General features: G+C 52.0%; 2 protein-coding genes across 2 annotated transcripts; both read right to left on the bottom strand.

Moving 5' to 3' along the window:
• Positions 1-3,173: 3,173 nt before the first annotated feature.
• lah (involucrin repeat protein) lies at positions 3,174-8,687 on the bottom strand (the record flags this gene model as incomplete). Its single annotated transcript, XM_020199070.1, has 1 exon — positions 3,174-8,687. The coding sequence occupies one exon, from the start codon at positions 8,685-8,687 to the stop codon at positions 3,174-3,176; it is 5,514 nt and encodes a 1,837-aa protein (XP_020059708.1).
• Positions 8,688-10,759: 2,072 nt separating this feature from the next.
• clcA (putative C6 finger domain protein) lies at positions 10,760-14,294 on the bottom strand (the record flags this gene model as incomplete). The annotated part of the gene is made up of 7 exons (XM_020202259.1): positions 10,760-10,976; positions 11,042-11,579; positions 11,633-11,835; positions 11,899-11,979; positions 12,037-13,467; positions 13,535-13,647; positions 13,731-14,294. 7 exons carry the CDS (start codon positions 14,292-14,294, stop codon positions 10,760-10,762), a joined length of 3,147 nt encoding a protein of 1,048 aa, XP_020059707.1.
• Between the last annotated feature and the right edge of the window lie 9,906 nt (positions 14,295-24,200).

The raw sequence follows: 24,200 nt of genomic DNA, 5'->3' as shown, positions 1-24,200 counted from the left end.
TGTAGACTCCTGCTTGCTGGATTCAAGCTTCTCCGTATCATTTTCCTGAAGGGACTCGGCAGTAGGCTCAGCAGCGGGTTCAGCGATAGCCTGAGTGAGAGGCTCTGCGGAAGGCTCAGTAGAATGCTCAACGGAAGGCTCAACGGAAGGTTTAGGCTCAGTAGTGGGCTCAGCGATAGCTTCAGCGGAAGGCTCATGGGCAGCCTCAGTGGTGGGCTCAGGAAAAGCCTCAGCGATAGGCTTAGGCTCAGCAACAGGCTCAACGGAAGGCTCAGTAATGTCAATAGTTGCTGGGCCCTCATTGTCTGTCATAGAAACTGAGCTCTTGCTCTTCTTTTTCTTCTTTTTATCCCGCTTGGCCTTCTTGCCCGAAGTCACAGTATCCGGGGTTGTCTCTTCAACATCGATGAAAGATTCCAATTCAGGTTTCGCGACGCTGTCCAACAAAGGAGCCTCAGCAGGGTTTCCCTGCTCGAAGCTTTCGGCGAAACGGTCACTTTCCAATCGAGTAGTTCCTTCCGCTTCCCGTGCTTGCCTATGCGCAGGCTCGGGGTCTACCACTTCGGCCGGAAGTTGTTTGGGAAGGAGAGATTCCTCAGCTGGCAGTGGCCCTTCATCCGTTGCCAACCCGGCTGGCTCTTCTACGGCTGCAGTTAAATGTTCTGAGCCGACTTGCTCATGTGAAGGTGGATCTTGCGAGAGCACCTCCACCTCCTTCGAAGACTCCGCTGATTCTAAACTCTCCATTCGAGGTTGCTGTACAAGCGACTGGGTAGGCTCTTCACGATGCGTTGAGAGCTCAGGAGCATCCAAGTCGGTGCTTTTGCCCTGCTTTGTCTTTTTCTTGTTCTTCTTCTTCGACAGCTTCAGCGATGCACTCTCAGTACTAGAGACATCGAGCTGTCCCTCAGTAGCCTCGTTGCCAGGTACGGCCGTTGTCTCAGTCGCCGGGTTGGAACCGCCGGGAATAACTTCTTGGTCGGCTGATATACCGTCTTGCTCGTCACCGATGCTTCTGCTTTTGGGCAGCGACTCTGGCGTGGAATACTCCTCAACCGGCTTATCAGTCTCTTCTTTTGGGGACCGTACTTCATCTGTTGCTTGATTGGAGACACCTTCCGCATCGGCTGTCCTTGTTTGCAGTGGCTCTGGCACTTCGGTAATTTGTTCTGGGGCTTTCTGGGCACTTGACTCTTCACCGCGTGGTTTAGGAGGCTGTTCATCCTGTGCCACGCCTTCCAATGTCGGCTCTGCTATAATTGTGACCGGACTATCCGGCTCCGGCTCCTGAAATTCCACAGCGGGCTCCGGGATGGTTGCAGTCGGAGAAGCAGTTCTTAAATTTGCAGGTTCCGGATGAAAGACCTCACTCACAGTCGATAGAGGTTCGGTGTTCAATGCGCCCCAACGTAGCTGTCCATCGTCCAGACAAAGACGAGTAGCTTCGTTGGTGCTATTTCTTGCTGCTGCATCGAAGCCCTCTGTCTCAGGTTCATGCTCCTCGGAAGGCATCTCCATGTGCATCTGTCCCACATCACCCTTGGGGTGGCCTCCGGAGTCTGTTATTTTGTCTTCCTGGGGAAGACTTGACTCAGATGACCGTTGCGCCGCCGCAACCACTGAGTCAGTTTGACACATTGGTTCTGTGGGTATATCTGCCTGAGAAGGTGAAGTTGATCGTTTCTCCTCAGTATCCAACGGCATCAGATCGGGTGTTTCAGAAATGGCTATGCGACCTTCGGCCTGAGTCGCTTCGCTAGCGAAATCTTCTGCGACCAGTCGGTCTTGAGTCTCTTGCCTTGTTCCACCTTCCACGGCATATGGATGGCCAATATTAATATCTGCGCTAATTGTAGAAGCAGCAGCCATACCATCGACTCCGGCAGATTTTAGATTATCACTAGGTGCGTGCACTTGCGTCGGAAAGGCCGTTGTTGCTTGGGTTGGCGTCGTGTCAGTGGTCTCCGAGGGTTGTTGGAGAAGCTTGTCCTCTGGGGTTGAAGGCCGCATTTCAAAGATGGGGGCCATGGTTTGCTTAGCTTCCGTACCTTGTTCGTCCTTCAGGCCAAGTGAAGAGCCCTCCGCCGACGGCAGCTCGTTCAAAGTCGGAGATGGAGGAAGATCAGGGTATGAGCTAAGATCCTGTAGAAGCTCAGAAGGAGAATGGAACTCGTACTTCAGTGCATCTCTCTTAGACGGAGGATGGTGAAGAACGTGATTGAAAGAATTAGCTGTGGGAGTCCCTTGTTGTGAATCGAGAAGTTCGTGGTGATGATCGTCACCAGACATGCCCTTGGTGTTAGAAAAGTCCAGGTCGCTGGGTCGTGGCGGTCCATGGATGTATTGACTCAAATCAACCACTTCCCAGTTCTTCTCTTCGGGGAGAGCCGTGAGGTCTTCGGCCGACGCATTGGCTGATGTTGTCTTGCTTGAGGGTAACGACGGCAGGGCCTCGTCGGGTTGAGGCTCAGCTTTGCTGGTACTATGCCGTTCTACGAGCCAGAGAGGTCGGATCTCCCGAGAGTTTTTGAACTCTGTTGAAGCTGGTCGGCGGTGACGGCCCTGAGTGGGAGAGCTTGGGGAAGGTGTCACGGATGAAAGTGAGGGTGATCGAGTTGTCCGAGGAGAAGTGGGAGGCCGGCGAAAATGCAGAGGAACCGCGGTGGGCGAATCCACTGTACGCAGCACAGACGACCGCCGAGACCCTTCTCCTGACTCCTCGTCTTGAGCCTCTTGAGCCTCTTGGGCCTTTCTCAGCTCCGGCGAAGTCGGTCTACTCTGGGACAGCGGAGCCGGCTGACATGTCTTCTCTGATGCAGGCGGAGACGCCGAGCGACTTCTAAGTCGTTGATCCAAGACATTAAGTCCCAAGCCCGTAATTGCAGAAGCCTCAAGCCCTGAAGCACCATGATTCGAACCACCTTCGTCTATCTGGCTTGGCAATTCAGGGCGGCCTCCTAAAAAAGCCCGTGGCTCATCGTCTTCCTGAGAGAAGCTCGGTTCCTGTACGGGGGAAAAGACGAGAAGAGAGATCTTAGTACGTGGGTCATTTGTAGCATTTCAAAAGCAACATGTGGGGATATTCAGGGTAAAGTCATGTTTACAGGTCATGCAAGGTCATTCAAGGTCATTCAAAACGGAACGGAAAAAAAGGAATGAAAGACAGCCAGTCACTATACCTTCTCATACTCTTTCAACCTTCCAGAGTCAAGAACATCATCGTATCTTTGTCGCCGTCTGCCCTCCCTTCGCTGCCTGCTGGACTTATAATTCTCAAGGTTAATGTTTTCTTTATCAGGCCCGATCAAGCTCTGATCGTCCAGGTCTCTGCTCTTCCGGGTCTCCGACTTGTTGTCCAGCGAGTCGGCTCGGCTAGAACTGCGCCGCCGAGAAGACTTCTCTTTGCGCCGGGGGCCAACCTCGGATTGAACTTCGCGCGAGGAGCGCCTATCGGCAGATGAGCTGCTGCTAGCTATCGGCTCTGAAACTCTCGAGCCAAAAAGGTTACTCAAAAAGCCTCCGGAACGTTTTTCCTTATCCTTTTCATCCGCTTTTCTAGACTTTTCTGCAGTGTCTCCGAGTCTAGTGAGGGAGGAAGCGGCTGAAGCGGTGTTTTCAGAGTGGTCACTATCACGCTTGGTACGTCTTTTGCGCCTTTTCCTTCTTTTGTCCGAAGCGCCGGCTTCAGCAAGTGACGATTTGTCATCTTCATTCGGCCCTGAATCGCTTTCACTCTGCTCTTCCCTCTCTTGTCTAGTTGGCGCATCGATGTCTCCAAGAACAGGCGCTGAGACCACGGATCTTGAATCATCCTTATTCGCATTGTTCCAGTCACTGGGTGTCTTCATTTGAGTCAATGGCGCTCCTGTGTCAAATCCTCCAGGCATAGAAAGAACCTCTTCCACAGGCGCGGCAAATTCATCGCGCGGACCGCGGAGGATTACAGTAGGTTTACTACCGCTCGTCTCGAACACCCGTCTCAAAGTGTCTTTTGGTTCCTGTCTTTGGCTAAGTTGCTCAATTACCTCCTGGGCAATTGAGATCCGTGGCGCAGCATCTTTGTTCATAGTAGTGTTAGGAGGTTCGTGCTCCGGGCTAATAGAATGATCTCTGCCGGACAACTCTCCGATCTCCTTGTCATACCCGTCGTCGTCCGGTGTCTCGACCTCCCCTTCGACAAAGCCGTGAGGCTCTGTGCGCCGGTGTTCAGCATTGTCCCATGGCGAGACAAAGATAGTGCCAGCCTCAGGGGCGGCGGATGTCCGCGTAGTATGGTAGGTTGGATCATCCGTGACAAGGGAGGGGTCGAAGCCTGCGGCGGCGGTAGCTGCAGCCACGGCAGCTGCGAATTCTATGTCGGCCCCACTCACATGCGGCATGCTGCCAGAACGTGGAACATCCCGAAAGTCTTCGGGAATGTCGTAAACATCTTGCGCCAAGCTTGGTTCACCCCGTCGGTCTTGTTCTTCTCTTCTAGAGAAGTCCTCAACAGACAGCTCGGAGGAAGTGGAGGGCACCTCATACTCATGAGTCTCGTGTCTGCCCCACGACACACGTGAACCAGTTGTCGGGCGCTCAGTATGTTCGCTTGCTTGGGGCCGCGCAGGAACCAATGTTATCGGTGACGAGGCACCTTTGACAGAACCACTGAGACTTTGAGGAGGCGTGGGTTCAATAAGCTTCAGTGCTGGCACGGGCCATGGAAGACCGCTATACTCGGGATGGGACTCTTCCGCCAGACGTAAAGACTCAATCGCAGGTTCCGCTTCGATGATGGTCGGCATTGAGGTGGGCTCCCGGCGCTTGTAAGTGTCGGGGCTATAACGAAGCTCCTCGGGTGCAAAGAATTGCGCATAGTTGTCGTAGACCGGCTTTTTGTGATAAAGATCCTTGAATGCATGGGTCTTGACACTTTCCTGTCGACGCTCTGTTTGCGGACGTTCCTCCACCGCATGCTTCGACTCTTCTGACAATGGAAGGCTTGATGCTGTCGAACTCGAGTCTGGGATCCGACGTCTTTCGGCCCTGCGTTTCTCTCGTCGTTCCTCGTGGCGCCGCTGGCTAGCGGCTTCAGACGCTTCATCGTAGGAGCCCCTACCGGATAGCACTGTCGCTGCAACAGCAGCACCTATAGTACCTGTTGCTGCTGCACCAACCCATGATACTGGGTCTCTGTCGTGATGTGAGTGCCCATCATGACTTCCACGTCTATCATAATTCCGGTCTCTGTGGCGGCTTGCTCGATGCTCAGACTCCCAAGATGCTAATTCCTGCTCTCGATCAACAAGCTGTACCCCGTTCTGATATCCTGCAACCCGTCCCAGTTCTTCCTGTCGAGTGGAACGCCGCTCTTTGTCCGCCTGTTCGTCTGTGAGGTCGAACTGAACAGATGCCTGTTCCTTGGTTGTGGAGCGACGCTGCACGCCGGACACGGGAGCTTCCTCGAGAGCTGCAGTAGGGAAGACAGGTGACGAGTCGCTACGTCGGTGTGCGCGACTACCATTTGACACCATCTCGCTTTGCCTGTCGTACTCTGGAACTCTGTTGGTGCGAGGATCACCACTCCGGTCATAGAACCTTGTTTCGTGAGGTATGATAGACTCCTCGAAGACAGGCAGTCCGCTTGGTGCACTATACGCGTGGATAGACTCCCCTTGACTAGTGTATACAGCTTGTGAAACCGGTGTGACAGGCTGTGGTTGTTGTAAGGGAATAGGCCCTGGTCGGACTAAGGGTGGCTGATTGAGAGGCATTGACGATATGTCGAAATCGTTGTGAGGCGAGGATTCATTGATGGGCATTGGCGCCATCTGTTGAAGACTTGCAACGCTATTGGCACCATGGCTGGATGACTTCGCGTCTCGGTGATAAGCCGATGCGAGGGCAGCCGTTCCGAGCCCGGCAGCTACTGCCGCACCGGAAGGCAAGCGGTGTTCAGATTGGCTGGAGCTTGTCCTGTTCTTCTTCTTCTTCTTTGTCTTCTTCTTGCTTCCCCATCCCCAAGTCCACCTGTTTGTCTGGGAATCAGACGAGTGCTGAGATTCACTGCTAGAGAACAGCCCACTGCCGCCAAAGGCGAGAGCGGAGTTGACGCTTGAGGAAGATTGGTCGCCCGAATCTAAGTCTTCCCATCCATCATCGTTGGTTGCAGAGGACGCATAATCTGACCGACCCGATCGAGGGTCTTTGCCGGCAAGAATCTCTCCTCGTCGTCGACTGCTTCTATGAGATGAAGCGGCCAAGGCTGTTGCTGCTGCGCCCAAACTGAGTAATGCTGTGTCCACATCTCTCTCCTTCCGATTCCGCCTGTTGGACTTGTTTTTGGGTTTCCTGGCGAAGCCACTTCCGAAGGCAAGATCCGCGTCCAAGGAGGATGACGACGAGTTATTGAAGGAAAACAATCCCCGGCGTTTCTTGGTCCTCTGCTTCTGCCGATTCTCAGATGAAGCTGTGAAAAAGGAACTGAGACCACTACTCATGGACTTTCGAGCTGGCCGTGAAATGTCAACGAACGATTCGTCAGACGAGGATGTTTTGCGCTGTTTGTTCTTGGACGAGGTAACTCGGGTGATAGTCTCATGACGTGGCTCAACCTGGGACAGAGTTGCCGTGCCAAGAGCAGCACCCAGCGCTGCATCTCTCAGGGCAGAGTGTCGCTGGGCCCGAGACGAAGATCTAGACCTTGAACGCGAGCGAACGTGGCTAGTTTCGTACTTGCTGGTTCTCGTGTCCGAGTAAGAGCTCCGGTCAGCCCCTTCACGGGATCTGCTGCGATTAGACCGACGATGCACGCCACGAGATGTTTGACTCCGTTGGCCAGAGGTTGACGCGCCCTCACTGCTGTGAGAGGAATGCCGTGAGCTCGCGACTCGGCCTGTTTGAATACTATAACTTTCGTCGAATTCCTTGTTGCTGAAGATCGACTTGACTGCATATCCTCCAAGCAAACCAGGCAGCCATGAGCTTCCAGATGACCTTTTGCGACGTCTCCCTTCATCGTCGGAAGATGAATAGCGGCTTGCTTTATCGATGCGGGAGGCCGTGCTATAACGATCGCCCTGACTGCGGCCAGAACCGTGGTTATGCTTGCGAGGTGCGTCTCGAGATGATGTGCCCGGCTCAAAACAATATTTGCAGATACCGATGGACTCTGTATAGTCCTCGAACATTCCCACTGCTTCAGTATCGCGCCAAAAATCGATGATTTTTTCCAAAGGTCCACGCTGACGTTGTTGAAAGGCTAGCGCACCAGAATGAAATGGAGCACCATGGTAGACAGCCGCATGATGCGGATGGAGTGGACTTGCTGCGTACCCGACTCCTGCTGCATGAAGTGCTGCCTCCTGGTGAGGGGGGTATGTCGCAAGACCGCCGTGACCCAGCTCGGTTTGGGAAAGCTCTTCGTAATTCTGCATGGTGTACTGAGAAGAATGGACACTCGAGGAATGATGATGGTGTCCCATCACGTAACCTGCTGCTGCTCCTGCAGCGGCCGCCCCAACACTTGCGCCCATTCCATGCGGAGGGGATGGGTTGTGTGCGATCGGAGGATTTGGCGGAGCGTAGGTTGAAGGAGACTCTGTGTACACTGGCTCTGAGAATTCAGCTGTGGCCACTGATGCGGCGGGTACGACCGCTGGCGGTGATGCCTCGGCAACCTGGACGAATGGCTTGGGTGGTTTTTGTGGCTTAGTCGCCGGGGCCGATATGCTTTGTGTCGGGCCCTGCTGAGCATTCGAGGAAACCGGAACCGCATCGTCATCGTAGTACGAAGCCGCAGCGCCAACCTGACCCAAGCTACTGGGCTCAGGTGGCGGGTTCGGTACCGAAGAAGCCGTCATCAAATGCGCTTGGCTACTCGGAATCACCATCTGAGGCTTCGGACGAACGCCGGGTTGGTCCTGGACCGATTGACCTTGATCGCCATAGTAGTCCGCAGCTTCTCCAGCAGGATTTGGCGGTCTGTACGGTTCGGCGAAGGTTGTAGGGAACTGGTCGGGAAATTGCTGCTGCACATGAGGGTCGTAGAATGCTGGCACATTTGGGAGGCCCGACACCGAGGTGCTTGGGATGGAGTCATAAGAATGTGCGGAGTGGGGAGGTAGACCGGAGATATCGTATTCGTTCCTCGATCGCGACGTAGGTGGATCCTCAGCGAACGCTGTTGCGTAACTATCGCCCGACTGTGTCCGTCGACGCTCTGCACGATCACTGTCACGACCACCCGACATCACCTCACTCCTGCGTTCATCCCGTTCCAGTCGCATGCGCTCGCGCTCGCGACTGGGGGACCTTGCCCGCTCGCGCCTGCGGACGTATGTGTCCTCCCTCTCGCCATTGTCCCGATCCCCAGTGCGACGGTCAGTGATGTCGGAGTCACTGCGTTTCGGGGTGCGTTCAATCACAATACGATCGGATTCAGCGGGCAAGCCCTGGTCTGCTGTCGCATAGCTCGAAGCCACGGATTCGCCGGTCGCGCTGGCGGCATACCGCCTGCTACGGTTACCGGAAGACGGATAGGTCGATAGATCACCCAAGCCACGATCACGGTCGTCACCCCGTGATGATTTGCGGCTCACTGTGGAGGATCTCGAGTCGGTGCGGCGGCGGCGGCTACTGCTTTTGGAAGTCGAACTGCTGCGGGCATCGGAGGACGAGCGGCCCCCGCCCATCAGGGCTTTGAACATGATAAGCAGCGAGCAGTAAACGCTCTAACAGCTCAGGCAACCATAGGGGAAATTTTCAACCCGTGGGGAGGTTGATTGCCAAAGCAATGGAAATTGGTATTGTCACTGACCCACGACAGGCGCTGGAGGGGGATTAGTGGAATTGTGCGCGAAAGGGAATCCAAAAGCTGAAAAGTGATAGACGGGATAACAAAGATGCAGTAAGGACGGGGGAGGTTGGAAGAGCAGGGAGAGAAGAAGGCAGGGCGGTGGGAGAGGGGGGAGAAAGAGCGCATGCGAAAGAGAGGAAAGAGCAAAGGCGAACCTTGAAGGATGAGGAGGCTGGGGTGATTGATTAGTGTGCTTGGTGGATGAATATAGACTAGGTAGGTAGGTGGTGGTTAGATCGGCGGCAGCGGTAAAGGTATGGGTTGTGGGTTGTGGGTTGTTGTGTGGGACTCGGGGAGCCGGAGGACCAAGAAAAGTAAACAAAGTGAACCGTGGATCTTTGCTGGTTGGAAACCGGGAGGGAAAGGAAGGGGAAGCAAGCGGAGACCAGAGCCACTCCCTGGGGCTGGCGGGCTGGCGGGCTGGCGGGCTGACAGTCAAAAACTCACGAAGGCACTGGACCAGTAATCGGCCTTAGCGGGCTGGGCAAGACTCAGCAAGGATGGCTGATGCTGGGCAGATGAACTTGACACGGTTTAGAAGAAGAAGAAGAAGATGATGATGATGATGATGATGATGATGATGATGATGATGATCAAGAAGGGAAGTGTGCGTGGGAAGGAAGGCTCAAGGAATGTGGGGTAATTATCATGGATGATGGGAAGCTGTGTCAGAAGGCGGGTAGACTGGAGAAGTTGAACAGATGAAAGGGTGAAAGGATAATACCTGGGTAGTGAATGAGGATAGGCTAATGACGATGGAACTCAGGTAACATAGCTGAGCTGAGCTGTCAGTCAATCTGTTTTGTGTTGTGCTGTTTAGCTGATTAAATGGTTGGTGGATCGATCGATGCAAGTCCGAGTCCGTGGCAGTAAGACGGCGAGGCTGGGCCGACCGATCGATGCACGTGCACCGGCGGAAATGACGGCTCTGCACCCATCCCTCCCTCTCAGCTGAGCTGCTGTTAGGTACCTACACTAAGTCCCCGCCTTACTGCGTACAATAAGTCCAGTACATCCAACTGTATGCAAGTGTTGGCTATCTACTTGCATGCGCACGCCATCTAGCCTCTCTTCCAAGCCTTTGCGCTTTCCTCACAACAAGGTGTCTAGCTACATTCGGCCTCAGCGGCATAGAGTCGATATCGCTCGTGTATATACAAATTTAGGTAGAAGAAGGGCCAAGAAAAGGAGAAGAAGAATAACAAGGAAGAACAATGGAGAAAACTCAGTGTAATAGTACCCATACACAGATGGATGAGGTGCACCGCACCACAGACGACAAGGCAGTCGCCATTCAACAGACCACCCTCGGTCAGAATATTAACAATGCATTGGAAGACCACCCCGACCAAACTCCAAAGAAGAGCAATATAATGAAAGAGAAACCGCAAGCATTGTAATATACGTGATTATCACCCTCGATGCGCTGAAAATGCAAAGCAGATATACCTCCCATTTCACTGTTCACCTCGCGAGCACGAGACAGTCGACGCCACATCAACTCCCAAAAGCACGGCCTATGCCCTTGGCCCAGATCAACTCCTGAAAAAGAAAAAGAAAACGAATATGACCAACACATGATAACGGGCATGGCAAGTGGCTGTCCTGCTCTGCATCGATCCAAGGCAACCGATGAGACATACATTGAGTAAGTGAAAGACAGGCTTTGGATAGCAATCCACAAAGAGTAACATATAGTCACTGGGCATGACCCCGTGTTTGACCAACATATCCCAGAACACTGAGCAGGAAAAAAAGAGCCCGCGTGGGCCGGATTTGCCAATCGGGTACAAATCATCAAGAAGCGTTGTATGAGGAGTATAAGGGGTGGTTGGAAAGAAATGATGGCAGGAGTATCGCACAATCATTTGCATGAATCTCTTCGGTCTCAGGCTAAGGCATCGGAAAGATCCATATGCGTAATCACGCCTGGATGAAGCTTTCAATCGTATCCCCGAAAATCTTCTCGTATATCTCGCTCAGAATCTTCGCATCAGCTCGCAAGCTAGGCGAGATTTCGCGACTCTGGAGAAGGAATCGGATAGTTCGCTTCATGAGTCGCTCTAAATCGTTCCGATCGACAAGCTCGGATAAACTCGACATATACGTAGCCGACAACACCAACATGTTACCAAATTGACTAGGAAACAGAAGATCGGTCAGCACGATGTGTCAGCACGTAGGGGACTAAGAACAGCAACATACGCGTGAGCTGTGCCGAAGATGTTGGTCACAACAGGACGACCCTCGATTCCGTCGAAGGCCTCGGTGCTCAGCATGGCGGAGTCGATGCACACCTTGCACGCTCTCCGCATCTTGGGTTGGAGATCGCGATATGCGTAGGACGCCCAATTCCCACCTCCTGGGGTCGGAGTTGGAGCGCTCCGCGCGGTTGGGCCGGCATCACTGGCTAGACGTGCCATGCCAATTGCCCGTTGGCTGTGGGTCAGGGATGGGGACACTTGTTGTGACCTCGAACCCGAGATCGCTGATCCAGTAGGCGAGTCGACCGATGCTGAGCTACCGGTGTCGTTGGCAAAATGTAGAGCATGGAATAGAAGCGGCCGATGAATGATGTACCGTGCCCCGTAGTATTTGGCACGCATGCGGGCCACATTGATGTCTTTCGATGGTGGATCCGTGTCTTTCCAGCGCATCACTTCGGGCAGACTGCTCCTCCAAAGTTCCAAATTCATGCTCAGGATTTCTTGAACATGGGAAGACCAACGCGATTCTCCCTTTCCTTGGGTGGATGTTAGCTGAATGGTTGAGAACTTACGCGGGCAGTTCACTCACTTTCAACCTTGTACAGATCTGTATGAACGCGGTTGAGAACCTTTCTGAGGTGAATCTGCGCGGAATAGAAGAACATCATCATGGTGCTCGGGGCAGAGATCTCGTTCGGTAAAGTCAGTGTATATTTTCCTTTCGGCAAGGAAATCCGGCCTTCTGATCGGGATATGCCGCTAGCCGGAAGATCAAGTTCCGCAAGAATATCACTACACGGAGGTGCGATTAGCTTGATGAACGACCTGTCGGTGTGAAGCGGGCCCAGACTATACCTTTCTAGTTGCAAACAGGTCCAATATGCGAAGTCAATGGAGTCTTTGAGGGGTCCATCAACGTACTGCTCATACCGTTTTCTGCCTCACTATGTCAGACATATACTGCACATAACAGGCATAGAATTTGGAACTTACGTCCGCACAAGCACCTGACAAGCTCTTGCTGCTTGATAGATCCACCCGTGGCTCTGAAAGGGGTGCGCCAGTTGTCCGGCGTATAATCCTGCAAGTAAGGCTGCTTGAACGTGATCAAGGCCATTGGCACCTTGTAAGCTTCCCAAGATCTGAGTCGCATAGGCATAAAATGCCAGGCCGGGGATGACGTCTATGTTCCGCGGTTTCCGGGGGTGGAACCCATGCCCTGTGCGATCCGAAGACGCCTTGCGACCATCCATCGAAGAAAAGGATTGACCATCCGCCTGAGAATAGAAGCTGCCTTGCGGTGGCACGGCTGACAAGGAATCTGCCCGTGAAAGCATGTTTCGGGAGGTTGGACCTGGGATGCACTCGTCTCGAAAATTTAGAGGGACATCAGTAACCGGTCCAGGAACGGGAGGTTTTGTTGCACAGATGCTACCAAGTGCAAGAACTAGAAGGCTGATTGCATTTTTCAAAGACTTCTCGACGCGACGGCCGCTTAGGCTATCGGGCGTCATGGAGCTGGGAGATGGGACATCGCAGCCCGCACCATGCAGAGTCTCGCAGGATCGCTTTCGCTTTGCGCTCCGCGGGCCATTGCCATTGCCGTTGAGAATGGGCGCTGAAGTTGCATTTGCCGGAGGGCAGTACCGTGCAATGAACCTTTCCATTCGTTCTTCCAATTCATTCTGGTTGAGGAACGGGTGGAGTTTGTGTATGTGGTCCATGTAGCTCTGATAATAACAGCGAACGGTAGCAGCATCCGTCGTGAAGAACCCATTCTCATCCAGAGCATCTGGCCTGGTTCTGATGGGTGTGCCTTTCTGATGAGGTACAGGATCCCACGGTCCACCAGCAGCCGCATCATTGGGGTAGGTATGATCCCGGGCAGGATTCCCATTCGGCGGGGGTGATGCGGTCAGGTCCTCGCTGTCGTTATGGCCTTCGCCCCGCCCGTAAACAAGGATCAGACCACGTTCTTCCTCAAGCCTCATCACATAATCCTCATCATACTCGCGCGGGGCAAGAAGACTTTTAATTGACGGCCACATGAGCAGTTTGTGGGCCGCCGTCGTATGCTCAACGGGAATAGAAAGTTCACCGTCCTCGCCAGTTACCAGCATTTGTGGTTCCCCTTCGGCAGCCTTCTCAAGTTCCCGGTTCACGAAGTTGGAAATTGTCTCGTCTTTAGTCTCGGTCTTCTGGAGGAGATCGGCGATGTCTGGTTTCGACAGTCGGCTGAGTGACTGTTTCTGCGTTTCGGCAGCCTGTATGATCTTCGTGTCTGAAATTCCGGTCCCTTGCAAAATAGCAGTGAGCTGGTTCCCTTGCTCAACTTGCATAGATACCACCCGTCTTATATGTTCTATCACTGCATCTTCCAGCTGTTGCACACGATCCATCATTTGTTGGGTCGCTCTTTCTTGTCTTGGGAGGCGGTCAGCATGCGATCACCAAGACCTAGACGAATTAGAGGGGAGGGCGGGTCACAGACTTGTGAGGGGGCACTTCTTTATAAACACAAATCAAGTTATTTTCTTTGCAATGACTGCAAGCCGGACGACCTTCATCGCACTTGGCCTTTCTTGCTCGGCATTGATCACACGCCTTGAAGGGTAGCGACATTACGGAAGTCAGTCGACACGATTCTTCAGCAGCCACGGTTCCAAGAGAAGAAGACGTTCAATTACCTGTTGAGCCCGAGCTGCCTTGCGATGGCGCATCCCGAACGCCTGATTCGGGAAGTAGGCGGGATCGTAAGGTGTAGGTGTCTGTGAGAGGGGCACCGGCGGAGTATACGGGGCTGGCGGTAGGGTTTGTGGGGGCGGTGCAGGGTCACCGACAGCCACAGGCGTCTCCGGGGGAGGGAACGACATTCGTGCTACTGAAGGCCGATACTCTGGAGGTGCGGAATGAGGTGGCGGCTCATGAGGCGCTCCGTTGATCGGCGGGCGGAAATTAGGGTGAGGCGGAGGTGGAGGCGGATGCGTCTCTGGGGGCGTATGCGTTGGCGGCCCAGGTAGACTAGTTTGCCGAGCATATGGCCCATCGGGAGGAAGCTGCGGCAGTTCCCGATTCGACATGACAGAATACGGGTGCGCGTGCAGCGGAGGCTGAGGTGCGCTCGACGTGCGCCGCTGGTCCGCAGGGTGGGTGTCGAAAGAAGGCGCGTACGGAGGACGCCATGGCTGATCAAACACGCCGGACGTGCTGGGCAGACCGTGCGACCCTTCGGGGAGCGGTATGCGATGCATTGAAGCGAGCAAGTGCAATGGGCGATGAACAGTCGATACAACCTGCCTGTGTTTGAGCTTCCGTTAAACAGATACTTGCGGGCTAAGCCCGGAGCGTCTGGTTGTCACAAATCAACAACCGATAATCAGCTCAATGGTAGGTAGGCCATGCAGTCACGAGGACATGATTACGACCGAAATGGGCACAAATGCTGTTGATGTGCGGCCGGAGTGCTGGGGTAAATGGAAAGCTTGAGCTGTCCCGGAGAACAGTTGCACCTCGCCCAGCGATCAGGGTGTCAAAAAATGCAATGGCAACTTCTTCGTTGGGCGTCAGATTGCTCAGCAATTGGCTTCAGAGCTGTGGGATTCTCTTTGTTGCTCAAGACTGGATCGAGGGAGACCGAAGACCATGCGCCGCACCTTGCACAGTAGCGATAGAGTCGCGAGGTGAGGGGCAAAAAAGGATCAGCAGGTAGTGGTCGCTTCTTGCGCAAATAAGGAGCCTGGCAATCGTTAGCTTTGTTTGGATAGAGAACGTGAACGAATGGATGGCCGAGTGATCAAGCAACAAAGGAGCATTTTTGGCCGTACAGGGTTCGCAAACAAGGTGATGAGAGTGAGGGATTAAAGGGACGGCCGGCAGCACATCGTAGTAAACAGACACAAGGCTAGAGGGCAAGCCGTGCTTGCAATATCATTCGGCCATCGGTCGCAACAAGAAAAGCAACCTTTAAGACGGGTAGAACTCAAGGCGCATGTACAAAAAGCGTGAGAGGGCGAGTGATAGTAGCATGTATAGCAGGGGAGAGGGGTTGAAGCAGGAGGGGCGGTGGAGGGGGAAGGGGGGGGAGGAGAGGGGAGAGAGAGAGAGAGAGAGAGACAACTGCCAACGATCCGCGCAGGTAGAGAGACTAAGGTAAATCAACGAGTTAGAGGAGTGGAACACACCGAGACTGGTTTGTCGTAGTCTGTTGTGGATGAATGGATGTATGGATGGATGGATGAATGTACGGTCAGAGTGTGTGGCTACTATTAGTGGCCGTCGAAAATAGGCCGATAGACTGGCTGGGTGAGAATCACAGACCCGGAGCTCTATCGGGAGGGGAAGGGGGTTTGGAGATTGAAAGTCGTCGGTGTCGGCCCAGTAGTAGTAGCAGCGCTCGGTAAGCACTTGGAGAGGGGGAAGACAAAGAAATTCTCGGATACAATGCCCCAGCTGCAAGAGGGACCATTACCCAGGCTCCTAGAGATGTTTGGTGGTGTCAGGCTTCGTGCATGTCATGTGAGAATGTGTGAGGAGGAGAGGAGAGGAGAGGAGAGCAACTCCATCACAAGAGGGGAAAAACAGAATCAAAGCAACAACATGAAAAAGAAACTCGAGAAAAAAAAGAAACGAAAAGAAGAAGCAAGGCAAGAAGGAAGTTAAGTGTAACATACGCAATGGGTGTTTTCCAGGTCAGATTAAATCAAATGATGATGATAATAATAATAATAATAATAAAAGATCCAAAGAAGAACCCTCTAAAAAAAAATATTAATCCAAATAGGGTAAAAAAAGAAAGAAAAAAAGAAAAGAAAAGAAAAATAAATACGACGCCGACAACGGGAGGTCAAGTCTGGCAGTTTTCGATCCAGCGGGAGATATTTAGGCAGGTAGCTAAGCCAAGCTGTCGGGTCGCCCGGGGGAAGGAAGAAGAAAGGAAGGGGAGGAGAGTGGATAACTGATTACCTGGGTAGTACCGTAGTTAGTAGATCGAACGGTGATTGAGGTTCGGAGGATTCAGGTTGTGTGGGCTTCTTTTTCCTTAAGAAGAGAAGGAGAAGAAAGAGAGAATTTCGGCAACGGGTCCCAGAAAGAAGCAGAACGGGGCTACCGGGGCGAGGGGGGGGGGGGGAGAGGGTGGGAGGGAGGGGGTGTAAAATGGATGATGGATGGATCCTCGACGGAATTATTATTAAACTGTTGTTAAAATCTGGAATTGGGCATAAGTTGTTGAAGCAGTCAGTGACTTCCCGCTTGGTGACTGAATGAAGAACAAGATAAAGTCAGTCAGTCGGTCCTCTCTCGGCAACAGCGGGTTGATCTGATGGGGTAAAAGGTAAAAGGCGGGAACGAAATGCTGGAAAGAAAGAATGACGATGGACAGATAGATAGTTTGTTATTCCTCCTCTTCCTCTTCCTCTTCTTATTATTATTATGGTAATAACCGGAGGGGGAAAGGACCCAGAGATCAATTTCACACTCACTCACTCAAAATGGGGGGAGAAGTCAGGCTCCAAGGTGAGGAAGAAAGGAAGAAAGGAAGATAGAAAATTGATATTAAAATAAGATAATACTAACGGGAATGGATGTGCGTGATGAGCAAAGAAACGAAGTATTAGACAAACGGCGGAAGAAGGAGCAGTGACAGTGACAACTGTAAGTTGAGGGTGTTGATGCCCCTCTTTTCTTCCTCCAAGTCTGCTCAAGCTCTTTCTTTCCTTCCCTTTCTCCCTCCGAAGCAATCTACCTCTCTAAGCTAGTACCTCTACCGCAATTCAATACTTCCATCACTTCCATCTGCTTTACCGATTGACTCTTTCACTGGCGGAGGGGAAGAAGACGGATCAGGTGTGAAACAACAACAACAACAACAACAACAACAACAACAATTACAAGAATTGGGAACGAACAATAGCAGCAGTACGCCAACTTAGCAGTAGGTATTTAGAGTAGCTGCCCCTACGATCCTTACAGAAAAGAACGAAAGCGATTTTGTTCTCACTTTTGCTGCGCAACCCTTCTGGACCCCTTCTTCCCCAGAGTCCCTGTCTTCTTCTTCAACTATTGCATATTCTGGTCCGGCTGCTGTTGCTGCTGCTAGACTAGCTAAACTACTTCTACTTTCTCTTCTTCATCTTCTTTCTTGCTTGTCTGCCTGCCTGCTTGCTTGCTGCTTGCTTGCGTGATCTCCTTCAGGTAGATTGGGACTGGTAAGCCCGAACCAGGATCCTAGTTTGCATGAATCAACACAAAGCCACCAAAATTGACAGATCGCTTTTCTCGAGGACCGCTGGGCTGGTCTGGGTCTGGGCTGTCCTCCGCTTGGTCTTCTTTTGTGAATGAAAAGACGAAGCCTTTTTTTTTCCACAGGAGATCCCCGTTTCCTCATCGAACACCTATCTTGAAGTTCAGAATCTAGTAATCCACCGCAAAACATAGAACCGAAATAAGATGATCCCCCAACATGAAGGAAGAAAAAAATATAGTCTCTGGAGGGAAAATCAGCGCGCGTGTGGAAGTAAAAACCATTGTGTGCGAGGAACGCGCAGCAGCAAGTGGAGCCACAAACTGGAGCTGCTGATAGGCTAGGATTGACTAAAAATGCTAGGCTGTGAATCGTAGGAGCCCAGTTCAGCATGAACACAGCCCTTTTTCGAAAAGCCTACGGAGTACTGAGTACCTGTACATCGGTAATTTCAAGCCCGTCATATTCTTTGATCGTCTGAAGATACTTATGAGTAGTAGCAGATACTGAACTGGCTGAAAGTGGAAGCAGGGGGAGGGACCGTTCGGGAAGACAGAGAGAGCCTGTAAGGCGAGGGTGGAAGGGCCCGCAATCAGTTCCGGTCCTTCCCAAGTGCCACATGGGTTTGACTGGAGACTTTCGCTCGGCTTGACCCAAAAGGCTTATATAAAAAAAACAATCATACTGGGTAGAAGGGGAAAACAAGGATGATATCATGGTGTACCAGAGATAAAGAGCTAGGGTGTGACCCCGGTTGATCTAATATCAAACATATTCCATGGACAGATACAGAGAACTCCATCCGTAGATGATACTGCCTCAATTTTCGGGTCCGATCGAGAACGGTTTTTCTTCGGCTGATGGTCGGTTGACGGACCAGGATATGATCGGTGCCCAAAAGCGCCTGGGGGGGGCGGCTATCCTATTCACATGTGGTAGGAGGTTAGGAGAGTCAATGAAGAAGAAAGATGGTCATCAGGGAGAGAGAAAATGCGGTATGGGTAGGGGTGGAGGGGAATGATGGACTGATGGACTGATGTTCGATGGGGCACTGTTGAAGAATAGGTAAGATGATCTGAGGGGACAGCAAAGTTGATTTGTCCATCAAAGAATGACCCAATCCCTTTGCCCACCAGCCGAGAATGTATAAACACCAAGCTGCGAGTTATGAGGACACTGACTAGAGGTAAATGGGAGGAGCAACGGAAGTTTACATGTGCTTGTTGCTTCAAGCATGCTTGCTGTCGTTAGAGCCATTTTTCCGGTCTCTCAGACAGTATGTTTCGGACTCCTACTCGTGTCTCTTGTTTCTTGTGATCAAAGGTACTCTACTCCGTAGATCCTTAGACTATGGACAAGGGGCCAAGATCCGTCACCTTCAAGGCGTCTGACTGACTGAGCGGTCAGCTCTTCTTTCGTCGGTTTCCCCCCTACCCGGCCACGACCGTTGATGCCTAACATGAATACATTCAATACTGCGAGCAGCGAACGACGAGAGTTTAAACCGGGGGAAAGAGAGGGAGGGATGATAAGGTTGCCCCCGGCAAAAAAAAATTAAGCAGAAGACGGTGAGCATGGTTACATAAGTAGTGCAGCAGTTCAGGAGAGACTCCCAGGCGGCGAGCGCCTCGAAACAGGCGGAGAAACAACCGAAGTGACATGCGGTGGACAACGGATTTCAGTAGTGGATGCAAACAGCCATTAAACCAGTTGGCAGTCAGTGATCCGAATCTTATGCTGAAGAAGCTGAGGCTCACGCCACAATCCATGTTCTGCCCGAGACTTTGACATGCATATGTTTCGGACTAGGTAGGTAGCTAGGTAGCTGCTCAATGCTGCCAGTTGAGAGCTCCAAACTGAAGAGGAATGAATCCCACCGGTACTGGATCTGTTTCCGACCCCACAACCAGAGAAGCGAAAACATAGTGGCGATATTGTTCCCTGGTTCAACTTCCGTTGGCATCTATCCTAAACTTTCAGCCAGCGCGCCCCCCCTTCCCCCCCTCTTTTCTCCCTGCCAGGAACGAACTGTGAAATAATCAACCGTGGGAGAGACTTTCGGGGCGCGGTAATCTACGGGAAGAAAAGCAAATGCGGATAAATTACAAAGGATTGTTGATCAACACCGATCACCAAACAAACGTCACCGGTCGACCTGTTGTTCCACCAAACGCCGTTTGTAGCACTGAGATTCTTCATTTGCCGGGTGTTCTCCATACGAATTGATCGAGTACAGGATTTTGGATCTTGAGCTTCAAGAGACCAAGACCCTCAAGGCTCCTTTTCTGGAACCCTCTCCTTCTTTCCCCCCATTTCGCCACTGGAAGGGGGGGGGGGGCTTCGCTTGGTGTACTGTACTACGTAATGCGATACACATTCATTCGGTAGGACGGGAAACCCCTTCCTTCAGGTTTGAGCCTCTGCTCGTAAGACCTCGCGCCCGGGAGAGGAGCCAAACGTTAATTGATGCGAGTAGTTACGGGAAAGATTGAAGAAATGCATAACGGATCATTCTGGTCTGCTTGCAGAGGTGCCTATCATCAAGGCCGCTCAAAGAATGGTCACAGTAGTACAGTGCTTGGTCACTTCGGGGGAAACTGTAAGTAATCGAGCCTAACCTTTTATTGCATTCTCCATGGGGCTACGGAGTACGGAGACTAGCCAGGTATCTAGACAGCCAGGGAGCCAGATACTCACTCACTCACTGCAGTGTACTCATTACTACCGGTATAGATCTTTTGACCAGGATTACAATGTCGGCTTACCGTAAGTCATCGGGTGGAGAGACTGGGGCACAGTTTTGACGGCCGTGATCGTCCAGGGGATCGATATACATGTGTATCTTTTTTCTCCACGGTCGCTGGACCACAATATGTTTCAGCCCCGACTCCCGACCCAGCTGGGGGACTGACCGACAGACAATACAATGAGGCTAATAGTTAGTTAATAAAGAAGCAGGTATTATGAATCTCGAGTTCTCATATGAGATTCAGTCGGTCAAAATTCCCATCCAGCTACAGAGACTCATCACTGCCAATCAAGATCCACACCACCCCCCTCCGCTTGTCATGTCTTAATTTAAATTATATTTTCTTTCCTCTCGTATAAGGCGATCCGCGAAGATTTAGTATCCTCCCACGATCCCGTCTCCTGGAACCCGCCCATCGGCTGCCGGCATTGTTTGTTCGATCCTCTCGGTCTGTCAAGGATGAAAAAGGGTTTCGAAGAATTGAATGGGGATTTCACTTCTGTTTTTCTCTCTCCAGAAAAAAAAAAAAAAAGAAAGAAAGAAAGAAATAGTATTTGTAAAGAGAGAGAGAGAGATCCACCAGCTACTATTTTTCCCCTCTCGATTACTCACAAGAAAAAGAGGGGGGATAGCCTCTCGCTCTCTCGATCTGTCGACTCAACTGGCTCTGATTGAACGAAGATCCTGCAAGGTTGGGCGCGCGCTCGGCAAGATTAGTGGCGGATGATGTGCATATTTGTACTCCGTGCGACAGCGCAAGGTAGGTAGCTCCTCAATCAGTAGATAAAGTAGTGTGTGCATTGGGTAAGTTAGGTAGTATGACCAAAGCGCCAAAGGGGGGGGAAAAGCAAGGGATAGCCCTGCTCGGTACAGATTGATTATCACTGTAGTTGGGGTTCCGTTGGTCTTCATTGCACGTTACACGCGTTGACTAAAAAACCATTCGGCTGGAGGTGCAACTATTGTCAGCGACAAAGAGAAGGGTCCAAATAGTGAGGGAAAAATTTGAATTACAAGGGACCTTGGGGTAGGGTAGGGAGGCGGGTGGTACTCCGTACTAGACCTGGGATCCTGATCGATTGACCTTCCAATGCTGCTGTCCAACATGAATCCGGCCTCGATCCGGATCAAGGTGAAAATAAAGGCAATTCTACCCTACTGACTGATAATGTAATGGATGGTTGGAAGTCTCCAATAACCACTTTGGTATTGAAGCGTTGCTGTTTCTTCCCCTCAAGGCCTAGTCCAACCCATTTCGCTGTCTGAGCGCAGACCGCATCGAGTCGTGGATGACTCCCTGGCCGGTCCCCATCTGATAAGGATAACCCATCTTCCCACTGGCAAACGGGCACCGTCACTTTGCCCAACCGCTGCACCATCCGTCCATCCACCCATACCATATACTTCTTACTCTGTAGCTTGATCATTTGAACGATGATACGAATCGAAATTATAGACGGCAGCCCAAAGACAAATGCTTCAAGACGGGCCACCACCCAAAGCCCCCGTTTTCACAAATGGCCGAACTCCGAGACTGATTCGCCCACCCTCACACGCTCAAGTCCTCCCCTCACAGAAGGGCTCTGTGCGCGAGTGAATGGTTTTCGGCGACATACTGGGAGGAAAGGGTGTTTGCTCCTGGAGATCGGGGCGAAGCTTCCAGCGAATAGACGGTGGAATGGAAAGCAACTCATCACGAGGCCCGGGCTCCATTCCGAAACCGGGTCAGACAACCTTGATTTTTATCATAGGCTGAAGCAAAACGTTGATCGATAGTTGGGGTACGAAGCTGAGTTAGTAGGGACCTAGGATGGAATCTACGTCCGTCCCATCAAGCTTGTGATTTGCCCATCAATCTACCTCTCTCCTCGACTACCTACGGTAGGCTCTTCCACACATGACTGCCCCCTACCTGCTAAGCTATTTACCTGCCCTACCTAACTCTACCGTAACCCTTATGGAGGTGCATGGTACATGTCCTCACCACTGCCGAGGGGGGACAATAGAGGTCACGAGGTACAACTTACCACCCCGTAGAGGAGGTCAGAGGGTCAGTGGCCTGCCTGACTACCGAGTAGATCTGTGCCCGATGACTCCTTTGGGGGGTTTTCCCTTTTGATGTGATATTTCCCTCCCCTTTGGTAAAAAAAAAAAAAAGTGCCGTGCGGTCTCGGTCTCCTCTGGGCAAATGACAGCGGGACAGCCCGCTTCTGGTGACCCCGAGAGGTTGGTTCGGGGACGGTTCATAATTCTACTGGTGCGCGGTAGGATCGCTGCAAAGTGAGGCTGGGGAGATCCTGGACGCATGATTGGCAATAAGAGAGGATTTATACGGAGATTTGTTATGGCAATTGGCTTATTGTAAAGCTTTCAGGCTGTGTGTGGCTATCTGCTACGATATCTCAAGTAAGTTATTTCATGTTGCCGGTTGTTGAGGGAAGGCTCCTGTCTACAGGAGAGTTGCTAAGTAATACTACCGCTGTGTCTCCGTCAAAAGACTTTGAGAGAGCTCCTTCTGGTCATTCGTGGGGTGGGCGTCGAGACAACAGTGACCCTCCTTGCAGCGACTTGAAGGAATCCGAGACCGGTCAAAATTGCTGCATCTAGTAAACAATCAACGGTCTGACCTGAGACGGTACGTGAGGTGGATTGTAACGTCCGGGTGACGCTATATCACAATCGATCTGCTGTCGATCCGACTCACTCAAAAGTTGAGCTAAAGCCTCGTTATTACTATGAGTATGTAATACCGTCCCCGGAAGAGCTGCGCGTTCATTTTGTTTGGACGGCTTATCGTATCAATCTCATCTTGACCGAATCAGTGTGCTACCTGGGAACGTCTCCAGCATGGTTTCTTATTGCGATTTGCTGTTTTGTTGCCAGAAGCAGCACGCCATAAGAGTATCTGACTACCGTCCGTCGAGGGCAATCACCCTCACACACCACGGACATGACAATTTAGTGTGTTCACGATAGCGTGGCACTGATGAGTAACATGTTCTGTGCTGGTGGGGGGGGGGGGGGAAGGCAGTTGAGTGACATGGCCCCCTCTTGCAGACTGTGTGCATGATGACCTGTATGATGAAGGGAGAGGGGCGGAAGGGAGTTCCTGCACTGGACTCCTCTCATGCCAGACACCCGCACCATTGCTCCCAGCCCCAGGGTATCGGTTCTTGAATCGAGCTGCGATCGGGGAGGGGGTTCACAGGAGCTGCCGGTCCGATCGCTCGATTATTACTCGGGTTGGGGCGGCGCGCATTTGGCGCAGAGGCCAATCCAGGAACCAATCTTCCCATCTTGCTGCTTGCATGTGCAGTGTACCCATTTCATGCAATTTGAGGGGATCTCTATTCTCTATTCTACGCATTTGGTGCAGCGGGAACGAAGAGACCATGAAATGCGGCTACCATGAAATGCGGTTACCACACGCGTTAGCCCGGCGTTGGACAAGCGTAAAGTCTATCGGATGGAGACGAGATTCCTCTTCAGATTGGATAGTCAATTGAAACTGAAACAATCGTCTTGCGAAGCGAGAGGGAGCGAGCGAGCGAGAGTGAGTGAAGAAGGTGGGGGAGCGGGGTGGATTAGATCCATAGCCTAAGTTAGCTAGCAGAGGGTGATACATAAAGACCTACGTCGTACATTCAGAAATGACCTTCGATTCGATAGATGACACTAATCCATCTGGGAAGCACAGGTGATTCGGGACCCTTCGACTAGTTGTGGAGAGGCTCAGGAATCTTGCGATGTGTAAGATTTTGTGGGTAGATGAGTATGCGACAGTCTTTTGACTCGAGCACAGACTTTTTTCCTTTGCAGTAACTTGATGGCTCGGCTCACCCATAGACGTCTTTGTGCCGGACGGGCCGCGTTGGCGGGATCGGGAAGCTGTTTTGCAGGAATTTACTGTAGGTAGGTAGGCAAGTAACGGGGTACAGAATAGCATCAGGGTGCAGGGGAGATGGAATGAGAAGGAAGGACCCGGATACTCTTGTGATGAACTGAAACTTGAAGGAGGACGCACAGGGCGCACACGAGAAGGAAGAAACCGAGCCTACCTACCAGAAGCAAGCAAGCCCGAGGCCCTTGTGGTGGTTTTGCACGCCACTGGATTCATCACATTTTCTATCGGTCTGGATCCTCTCTTCTCAGATTCCCCCGAACATC

The sequence above is a fragment of the Aspergillus aculeatus genome (assembly GCF_001890905.1).
Source record: "Aspergillus aculeatus ATCC 16872 unplaced genomic scaffold ASPACscaffold_2, whole genome shotgun sequence".
Taxonomy (NCBI): Eukaryota; Fungi; Ascomycota; class Eurotiomycetes; order Eurotiales; family Aspergillaceae; genus Aspergillus; species Aspergillus aculeatus.
This window is presented reverse-complemented; position numbering and strand designations above follow the sequence as displayed.